General features: G+C 40.6%; 1 protein-coding gene across 1 annotated transcript; it reads left to right on the top strand.

The window, feature by feature from the left end:
- Positions 1-6,666: 6,666 nt before the first annotated feature.
- Positions 6,667-11,100, top strand: CCDC71L (coiled-coil domain containing 71 like). The gene has a single exon (XM_030834394.2). It carries the CDS (start codon positions 6,943-6,945, stop codon positions 7,642-7,644), a length of 702 nt encoding a protein of 233 aa, XP_030690254.2. The 5' UTR covers positions 6,667-6,942; the 3' UTR covers positions 7,645-11,100.
- The last annotated feature ends 273 nt before the right edge of the window (positions 11,101-11,373 follow it).

The raw sequence follows: 11,373 nt of genomic DNA, 5'->3' as shown, positions 1-11,373 counted from the left end.
CTTCAACAATATTTTATTTACAAGAACAGCCCGGCTGGGTTCAATCCATGATCATAGTTTACTGACCCTACCATGGAGCTAGGGCCACTGCATAAAGTTGAACAATCTGTGCACAAAAATAAGTGACCGAGGGGATAAGCGGGGTCTGAAATGCAGCTGTACTCCCTTTGCCATATTCTGTACCAAAGTGTGACAGTCTATTTGCCCAGAGACAGGAACGCTTTTTTCTAATTCATTTGCCCAGTGGAAATGCTTTCTACTAATCATACAGTAGCGCTCCATGGCTAGTTGGTTCCCTGTTTAGAACCTTAGAGAACATGCAAATATTAAAATGCTTGCAAGTCCTTAATAATATCCTACATGAGACTTCTATTCTCCAAGGAAAATAATCCAAGCCATCTGTCCATTCTTCCCATGCCCCAGTGTTGAGTCACTTTCTCTTCCACATCGTTCTTCTGGGGAATAAGCTCCCACGTGCCAATGTCCCAGGACTACGCATAATACTCCAGGAACGGTCTGAAGAGTGCAGAGCAATAGTGATTATGACTGATACAGTTGTAGGATCACATAAGGTCTTGGGCAAAATGTCTACCATGGACTCGTATTAAGCTTGCTACCAACTGAACCCTCTTGGTCTTATAAACATGTGTTGCTATTAAGTATAGTTCTTTTCGGTTATACTTCTACGGTTGAGTTGACAGACTCCTGGTTTAGACTTTATACTTGCTTCTATGAAATTACATTTTTAAAGAATTGGTTCACTGTTTTAGATGGTTTAGAAGGAGGTATCAGCTCTCTCCTATCTCTCCATGGAATCTCTAAGTTTGATAAGCCCACCCACCACTCATCATCTTATCTAAAGCACAGATCAAAATGTTGAAAATGGTAAAAGACAGAGCATAGGAAATTGCTTGTTCGCATCCTAAACAGAAACTTGTAATTTAAAGCAAGGTATATGCCTACATAAGTGCAATTATAAGAAACTACCCTTTAAAGAAAATACTGCCGCTCTAGGTCTTAATTCCAGATTTCAACAAATATAGACAAGACATGTCATAAAAGAATTATTTTAAGAGCACACTAGACCAATATATTTTCTTTTAAGTGTTTACCACCAAGAGACCACAATAAATAATTGTTAGAGACCATGAAGGGATAATTCAAATAACAGTAAATATAAGTTAAGAAGTGTAAGAGAAAATGTTCACTCTCACTAGTAATAGAAGAAATGCAAGTTGAATAATAATTAATAACTAAAGACAGGCAAAAATGCTTAAAATATATAAAACAATTCTGGAAAGGTTGGGGTGAAACACATACTCATATTGCTGGAAGTATTGTAACTTGGTTGTGATCTTCTTAGAAATCAATATAACAATATGTATTAAGAAGTCTCAAATTTTTTCTTACTTCTTGACCAAGGAAATTTATCCTAGGGAAGTAATGAAAAGAAGAAAAAAATGCTGAAGGGGTGCATTTGAACATTGTTTATAATCCTGAAAAACTGAAAACAGTGTCCTTATGGCCTAAATATTCCACAAGTATTATATTTGAACATCTTGGTAGAAGAAATATTATATTATGATGAAGAAGTAGAAGTATGGTGTATTAAGACTGTGTAAAAATATAAAGAAATATTTATATGTTAAGTGAAGAAAACTATGACATATAAAATTAGAACTAATGAAACATGAAAATAAGTATTTGAATATGGATATTACGGAGTGGGTTTTTTATTTACATTTAAAAAATCAATGTTAATGTAATATCGTTTTCACAATAAACGTATTTTATGTTAAAGTTTACTACCATATAAAATATATCCTACTGTCTGATTAGTTTGAAAAATCATTGGTGGGGACAGTGCAATAAAAGCTGGAAAACCCGTTTGGGAGAGGATCCTTCATTCTCTTTATCTGTATAGAAGGGAAGAGTCACTGAGCTACAGTCTAGGTACTAAACAGAGAGTGGGAGCAGGTTGATGAGATAGTGGAAATACCTTCCTGGCCACAATTTGGGGAAAACAGTTCCAGTAAATCTAGCTACAAATCTTCAAAACAAAGAGTTAAGTAACTTAAATGGAAATATTTTACAAATGACATAACCCTGTGGTCTTTTGGTCTTGTCCAACATATTTTTGTAAATTAATCGTGTTTTGCTTGAGACAGTGATTATTTATTATGAGCTTCTGCTTGAATGTGGGGGAATTTGTCAGGAAATATTTTGAAATCCAAAATAGTTTTGGCAAAATCTCTAACACTGGTAGTCAATGGGGGCAAGGGCATAAGGGGGCATCTATGGGGGGCGGTGTGCAGTGCATGTCACAATCGCCTGGGGTCTGTATCAGTTATGGTGTGTTTGGCTCCAAGTAACAGTTTAAGTCATAGTGACATTTACTGATTCCTTACCTTAGATGCCCAGAGGTGGGCAGTCTCAGGGTTGGTTTGATGGTTCAACAATGTCGTTGAAGATCTAGACTCTTTTATTCTCGTCCCCACCGCCCCATCCTCAACTTGAATTTTATCCTTGGGATTTTGCCGAGAGAACTGCTTCTTCACTGCCCAGCAGGGATGAGATTTGTGGTTCCCTATTTGGCCTTCTCTGACATCACCCCAAAAGGAGTGGTGGGGTGCCTAGTTATAGCCTGGTGAGGGTACAAGCCATAGTGTTTTTTTGGGGGGGGGTGTTTTGCTGCAGTAGATCAATAATTTTCTAAAAGTTTCTGTCTTGCTAGGCTACTCCTTTCTTGGTCCTAAAGCTAGAAAGAACAAGGTTTTGTTGGCACTTTTATGTCTTTTATGTCTGTTGGCATTTCTTGGTTGCTGGCTTCTCCAGCACTCAGTCTGAGATGTGTGCAGAAAAGAGAAAAAAAAGAGAACGCAGGGAACTCACTGCTGTGTTGTTCTTTGGGTTCTGAGATCCTTAGCCTGTCTGCTTTCTCTTCTCCCTTCTTCAGTCTTCTTATGTTCATTTTATATATAATGTCCAGCGTTTTAAATTGAAAGTAGCAAGACGAATAGGAAAGGTACAGGTATTTCATCTTCCTGGAAGTTCTGGCCTCTCAGTTTAAGTGTGTATTTTGTGTATTTTACATTAAGCAGTTTTAGAGCATATCAGAGCTTCGAGATAACTTTTATAGAAAGATCTAAATTACTTTATAATGATTCTAATGAAAAGGCTGAAATTGATGAATCATGTCCTATGTAATTTCACTTGAACTAAAAATTAATGCTATCTCCTTGGATTAAATACAAGAAAGTTAGAAACAACTCTGGATTAACAGTTGGAGACATAGGTTCTGGTTCAGAGTATTCTACCATTCAGCTGTGTGAACTTGGGCATATCTCTTGGCATCTCAATATTCTCATCTGAATTAAGAATGTTGGACTCATTACATGATCTCTAAATTTCCTTCTCGCTCTAACATTTTGATTTTCCCCTCATCAATCTATTACTTAAAAAAAAATCTATAGACTCCCACTGTAATATAGGATTTGAAATACATAGGTTAAAACAAGTAAAATCCTCAGTTAGATAAGACAAAGATAACTATTATTTATTGGATGCCTGCTGTGACCTGGGCACTCTAGTAAAAGTTTTACTAGTGTTCACTCACCCAATCCTCAAGACAATCTATTGTAGTAGAGATTATGCCCATTTTATAGATGAGGAGATAGGCTCAGAAAGATAAAAAATGTATCTAAGGGTATTTTGTTATAAAGATCTGTTTGATTCCAAGTCTGTTTGATTCCAGAGTGGATGCTCCCAGCCACTTACAGATACTTTTTTATTTTTCGGCCACTTTGCAAGAAGCAAATTATTTCATAGAAGTGGAATCTTAAGGCACAAGTTCTGGATAGCTAAGAGATAAACGTTATTTTCAATTTCTCCCATCACTGCTTGGTTTCATTCTTAAACTACAGAAATTATAAATTCAGAAAATATACACATAGAGGTAGTTTTTTGTTCTGTTTATTCTTATTATCCACTACTTATCAGATATATAGGAAGCATCATTCTCCTTGAGAGGTAAAGGAATAAACTCAGCATTTTAAACAATGTTTCCTCAAGAACAAAATTTCAATTTGCCAACTTTCCATAAACCTTATAGTGTCTTAGGAGTGTCCCAGGAACTAGAAGAAATATATTATCTTTATGCGTAAATTTTACTCACTTATGGAGAATGGATAAGAAACATTTGTAGGACTATTTAAGCTAATCAAAAAGTAGAGATCAAGAAGAAATGTAAAAATAAGAAACAGTGAAAACGGAAGAATAGAGAACTCAAACAATGCCAAATTTAAAATTATACAATAATTTAAGTAGTTTGACATGATATTAATTCCTAAAAATATTTCATAAAGATATTGTTTGGTTTTAAGTAAATTAAATGAGTATGTATTATAAAATGTACTTTTGAATGCTCTGCAATTTGTTGAGACATTATGTTTTCTTAGAATAAGAATGGTCTTATAAAAAGATTATCCTTTTAACTGAAATCAATTCGCTAAGTTTGTGTAGATGCCTGGTATGTATTTATGTGGCAAAAGACCCTAAACATTTCCATAATTAAGAACCCTAAGTACTTATCATATGATTAACACGGAAGGGAGGAAATAACAATTTGAGAAGTCAGGAGTACATAAATCCTTATTTTACCCTTTTCTTTCACTATGAAGTCCCCTTACTACTCTGCTGGCTTACTCTGTGAGATTTTCTATGTCTATCTTGCAGGGGCATTCCAATGGAAGTTATACAAATTTCACATTCGTGTGTGTTCCCAGAATTACCCAGAGAACTAATGGTGATATAAAGAGTTGTTGTAATGACATTTCTTTGTAAGGACTTAGGAAGCTGGTACCTGGCTCCATAATCTTGTCCTGAGATCAGGGTGTGCTTTTCTAGGAAAATGATTTTCTCTTCAGAAAGTTACCATGATTTGGGTAGGTTGAGAACTGGTCTCCTGGTAGGATGTTTGGTTTTTACCATAAACCCAGTGTGTGGAGAGGGTGCTCTGGTGTAGAGAAGCAACTTTCAAAATATTTTGGTTTTATTTTATTTATTGTTCATTTTATTTACTTTATTCCTTTGTTTTGAAACTAAATGAACAAAATCTAGTTCTAAGAAAATATCTGTAAGTCCAATATAGGGCAGATAAAAACTGCTCAATTCTGGGAGGAGTGGAATTGGAAATACTCTGTCCCTTAGTCACTCCACTCTTGCATAAAGCATTTGCTATTTAACCTCTTTGAGTCTGAGCAGTACAATTTGAAAAACCTCCAGTGAAATATAAAGATCACTAGATTAGAAATCCAAAGACCTAAACTATAGTCTTAGTCTTGCTATCAAGAAGCTGTATTACTGAACCTCTGTGGGTCCAAATTTCCTCATCTGTGAAATAAGGAGATTGAACTAGGTATCTTTCAGCTCAAATATTCGAGGGAACCATTAGCAGTATGTGCAAATCACAAAACTCTGCTTTATTAGTTCTCTGCTGCAAATAAGGTGCTCACTTAAGGGTGAAATTTGCATGCCTACCTTAAAGTTCTAAGTATTAGGAGATTTTTTTAACCTTAAAACTTTAATGCAGTTAAGAGAAAACTGCAATGTAAAATATAAAATATAAAATTGTCCTGTTCTTAGCGATTTCAGTGTGTCTTTCTCACATCATTTTAAATTATCAGTGGTATTTCATCGATTCACTCAACAAACATAGAGTGCCCACTATCTGACAGGCGCTGAACTAAGTACTGAGGATAGAAAAGATGACTGTAGACTGTCCATTACTCTATAAACCTTCATAATCCCCTCCTCTCAAATACAAAAGGTGATGGGTTCTTAACAGTGTGTTCTCTTCAGCAGAACGTTTTTGATTGTGAAGCTGCATCCTTTCTCAATGATAGAGATGGTGTCGCAAAGGGACATATTAAAACTAAATGAAAAGTGAAGTGCATTCATTTAAAAAACAATTATATATTCAAAAATGCTATTTTCCGTAAGGAGAATGGCTTTGTCGTAATTGATCTTTGATCAACTTGAGCAGAGTATTTAGTTCTACGGGTATAAAAGGCTTTGCTTTCCCGATAAGCAGAGTATCTCTTAAAGGTGAAGATGGTTCCATTGTCTAGAAGGAGACAATGCCACTGATGCCGTCCATATTACCTGAATGATTCTGGATTACTAGTGTTGTTTGACATGGATTGGGGTCAAAAGCGGGAAGAGTTGGATGAAGATGCAAAAGAGGCCTCTGAAGGTTTAGAAGGGAATGGTGAAAGGCCCATTCCCCCTGGACTTAGACCCAAATTCCCCTTCTGTGATACAAACCACAGCCTTTGGGCACGTCTCTCTTTGTTATTCAGACTGGTAGACCTCCAAGCTCAGTCTTCAAATGCACACCCACTCACTCCGAGAGTGACTCTCCCCAAGGTGGAGCTGATGTCCACCCCTTACTGTAGACAAGGCACCCTCCCCATATACCCACCTAACTGTTGACTCGCGTTCAAGGGCCACCACCATCACCCACCCCAGCACCATCTACCAGGAACTGGCCTCTCCCCCATTAGTCCCCGCCCCTCTTCTGAGAGCACCCAATGGGTGGAGTCGGGGCTGCGGTGGGAGGGGCCTGAGGCGGGCACATTTAAAGAAAGGCAGAGGGCGAAAGGAGGCAAGAGAGGAGAAGAAAGAGAAACCAGGGGGGCGAGGCGCCGTCCAATGACAAAGCCCAGGGGTGGGCGCCGGCCGCCATCTTGTACCGGTCTGCAGGATCTTCACCCGCGTCCTCCGCCCTCGGAGGGGGAGGGGCGGCGGCGGCGGAGGCGAGAAAAGTAGCTAGAGACGCGCCGGGCGGGAGGCGCCAGCAGCTGCTGCTGCCGCGGAGCCGAAGGCGGGCGGGGACGGCGGCGGCGGGACCCGGCGAGCGCGAGCGGCCCCGAGCGGCCTCCGATGCGGCGCAGCGTGAAGAGGCGGCGGCGCCGGTCCCCGGCCGCCCGGGCCGCGGCCGCCCGGGGCGTCGGCTTTAGGGCGGGAGGAGGGGCCGCGCTGGAGGCGCGGGAGGAGAAGGTGGTGTACTCGCGGTCGCAACTCTCGCTGGCCGACAGCACCAAGGCGCTGGGCGACGCCTTCAAGCTGTTCATGCCACGCAGCACGGAGTTCATGAGCTCGGATGCGGAGCTCTGGAGCTTCCTCTGCAGCCTCAAGCACCAGTTCTCCCCGCATATCCTGCGCAGCAAGGACGTCTACGGCTACTCTTCCTGCCGGGCCCTGGTCCCCGACCCCCCGGGACCCCTTGCCGCCCGCGGCCCGACGCGCAGGCCGACCTCGAGCGCGGCGGCCAGGAGGAGGCGCCGCGGAACCCGGGCGCCCGCCGCCCGCCGGAGGAAGCCCCCGCCGCCGCCGCCGGCGGACCCCGGGGAGAGCTGCCCCGCCAAGCCCGCGGCGCCCGAGCCCTGCTTCGGGGGCCGCACCCTGGAGGAGATCTGGAGGGCGGCCACCCCGACGCTGACCACCTTCCCCACCATCCGCGTCGGCGACGACGTGTGGGGCGAGCGCAGCCTGGCGGCGGCGCGGCGTAAGGCGCACCAAGTCCTGCAAGTGAACCTGGAACCCGTGGTGAGGCTCCGCCGCTTCCCGGTGCCTCGGGCGTGAGACGCGGACCGCGTCGCCCTCCCAGCCGGCGACGGAGCTTCCGCCCGGAGGGATGGACAAGTGTCAGTCGAGTGTTTACAGATCCGGCCTGGACCCCGTCCCCTCGTGCACTTTACGGGCGAAGAACTCACCGGCTGGTGTTCCCGGCCCGGCGCCCCGGACTCGCGGCGGCGCCGCCGTCTGGGACTCCGGGGCAGGTGCGCCCTCCGCCCCTTCCCGGCTCGGGGCTGCGGAGGAGGAGGCCGCCGGACCCGTGGGGGAGGGCCCTTTGCTTCCGTACCCCGGACTGAGACGTCTCCAGGACTGGAGGGGCAGATCCGTTTTCTCCCTTTGGACTCTACCTCACTGGTCTAGAAGTCCTCCGAAGAAGTCGTTATTTTTTCCAAAGGAATTTGGTTTCATGCTTGTGTAATAACGCCAGAATCTACTTGCTTTTCACCCCGCTCCTCTACCCCTACCCCCGTTTTCCTTTTCGACTGCCACCCCTCTTTCTGGACGAAAGATCGAACCTGTTTTGTGCTGTTGCACCCGTTTGTGCTCAGGGTATTCTGAATCCCACTCGTTTCCTAATTTTAACCGGATTCCAAAGCTTTGACCAAGGATATTTTTCTAAGAGATTCAAGCTTATGACTGTTAGTAGTGCAAGGATTTGTATGCTGTGAATTCCATGGGCTCAGTGATTGCAAACAAAGAGATGCAAACTACAACTGTTAAACATTTTTGAGGTGTTTCTAAAGATTTTATATTGAGATTTAATGTTTATATTTGCTGAGCTCCTAAAGAAAATGGTTGAAACTCATATAAAGTTCTGTTTAGGAAAAGTTTAGTTGTTAAATTCTTTTTGATTAAATAAAAATTAAAGTGCATTGAAACCACATGGCTTGTGATAAAGAAAAAAAGAGTTATAAAGAACTGGTGTTGGTTAAAGAGATGGATGGAATCCTATTGGAAGTGATTTGGTCTCCTTGTACTAGTCTAACATACAAATCCAGGTATAGTTCAAGGATAACCTATTTTAAATTGGGAATCACATAGGAGAAATAAATGTGTGTAAACCTTGTGATTAAAATGATAAACAGAATACCCATTAGAATTCTCAGAACTATTAGTGATTTCGAGGGGGTGGGGACATTTCTTGGTATCATGTAACCGGTTGAAGTTACTTTGGGCAAAATAGGTCTTTCTTTACTTTTTGTTGTTGGATAGCAAGAAATGTCCAAACTAATATCCATCACTTTTATATACATCATGACAATGAGTTGTTTCTTTTGCTCCATGAGTTTCCTTTTTTATCTTAATTCCATTCATAATTATGTTTGCAGTTACCGGTCTTTGTTGACAGCTGAAGACCACAGGAATCGAACAGGCGAGTCACACAGAGTACTGACCCTTCTTTTACACTTTTATGATAGCATTTATATCATACGGCCCGGTGTGGAATTCTTGATTATCCAAGTGCCTTTGGTCATTGGTGGCAGCAAGACTTAATGGTTTTTAGCCGGTGGTGCCACAGCCAGACTTTACTGCAATATCTAAAGGGTCAAGTGGTGTTTTTGTACCACTGTTTTTCAAATTTAAGTATTCTGCCATGGAACGATTCATACTGGCTGGAAGTCGACATATGAAATCCTCAATATTAAGGTTTATCTCTGCTTGGCAGCTTCGTAGGAGAATAATAAGAGTTGAAGTTTTGACTCTTGTGTTCTTAGAATTCAAATGGCATAGCTTTCTGGATTGAGTTTTTCAAGTTTAATAGTCCGTAAGTAGGAGTTTTGTGACTTTAATTTCAGTGTTCTTGTTTTGTAGAAAAAAGAAAATTATATATATATATATCTACGACTTGATGCCAGTTTCCCAGTATGCCTCATATTTTTATTCACTACTTAATAATAATGCGTTGTTACAAACACTGTCACATGAGTAAATAAAAGTGAATCATCACTTAGTTGATGGAGAGTGTTAAATTTTATTTGTGTGATAGGAAGCTTATATATATTCTTTTGGTTATTAGCTTATTGCCAGTTGTATTTCAGATACATAGGGTTTCCCCTCCCACCCCCAAATTGTTAAAATTTTTTAGCTAACTAGCCCCTGAGGAAAAAATATGTATTGGTACCACTCACTATTGTATATAGTTTTATAATAATTAAAAAATAAATTCAGTGGCCATATTAGAATGTAATTTTAACGTACAGTTTATCTAGATAGTTTCCCAGAGGATTTTGAAATTAGACTTAGCTGGGAGGATAACTCTGCTCAGTTCAAAACTGAAACAACCATTTGACACCATGCATTTATTTTAACTGAGTTTCTTAACATTTTTTCCTCATGCCTTGTTACTTTAGTGCACTTGAACTAGCAAAAATGCTTCTTTGGATTATCTGGGCTGTCTGATTTCAGTTAGGATCTGATTGTCCATCTTGAATTCAATATGTTATTTATCTGGTCTATTTAAAAATCATGCCATTTCTAGTTTGTGAAATAAGATGTCGAAAAATCTTTATTTCTGCCAGCTGTTCTTTAGCAAAGCCTATGTTACATCTTTTAAAACGTGAAGAAACAACTAATATAGTTGGTTAGTATATTAACAGGAAAGTGAAAGTATTCTATGGGTACATTGGGCAGAATGTGAAGAGGAACTTGGCAAGGTGGCCTTTATGGTGAGGAATCCATTTCCTGTCCTCTAAGTCTGTAGCTTAGCTTGTATATAGTTTTTTAAAAGAAAACTCATGATTTTATTCATTCTCTTATAAGATTATCTTATATCTCATATGGCGCAAGTAGAGGGGGAAGCTAGGAGGAAGTTGATCACCTTGCTATGCTTTTATTTCATTTTTAACTTTAGAGTGCCTAAATGTGGTGACTGGCATCTCCGCTAACCTTTGGGGATTCCTGATGTCATTTTTTATCCTCCTTCCTGTCAACCAGCAACTTATTTTCCCTTCCAGAAACCAGGAATGTCATGATCGTTGAGGGCAAGCTCCGTTGTTGATAGTGCAAAGTGTTGCTGTTGTGGCGTGTATTTATTTTGTTGAAGTTCGAGTACCCCGTTGGACACGTGTAACTAAGCTGGTGGCTGACACTTACTGATTTGCTACGTGCAAATGATAGTACTATTTTTCTGAAAACTCTTCAATAAAGAAACATTAAAAATATTTGAATACAAAAAAAATCAGCAATTTTGAACTGAAAGCTTTTGGTTTTAAGGGCTGCCACAGCACTCTTTAAATTGGTGGTTTTTAGTGGACGTATATACATAATATTTACTTTATTATAATACTTTATTGGTGTGTTTTGAATCATTTTCTGATAGACTGTTACGTCTTAAGTGCAGTAGAAGGCAATTGTTTGTAATGGAACCGAATTGTTTCCACGGACAATTTGATGTGCATATGATTAAGATTTACAATCTGGTTGTACTTTGCTTTTTAACTTATTAACTGTAAATAAATTTTAGAGAATACACAGTGACTGGTTTTTCTAATGATGTTGAAAGTTTTTGAAATGGGATTTTATGTTTGCATGTGAGTTGGAAAACATCATAATTAACAGTGGGATCAATTTTGACTTTTTTTTTTTTGTGAACTTGAGATCTGTGTCTTGTGCTGTCTTGGGACTCTATGTGACATCAACTCTTGAATGATCTAGTGAGTCTCTAGAATAGTACTTCATGGCCAATCCCAAGTCATTACCAAGTTTGCCAGCAAAAAGGACTTTAAAAATGCATCA

Source organism: Globicephala melas, chromosome 9, assembly GCF_963455315.2.
Source record: "Globicephala melas chromosome 9, mGloMel1.2, whole genome shotgun sequence".
NCBI lineage: Eukaryota > Metazoa > Chordata > Mammalia > Artiodactyla > Delphinidae > Globicephala > Globicephala melas.
The sequence above is the reverse complement of the archived record's forward strand: the minus strand, read 5'-3'. Positions and strand labels throughout refer to the sequence as shown.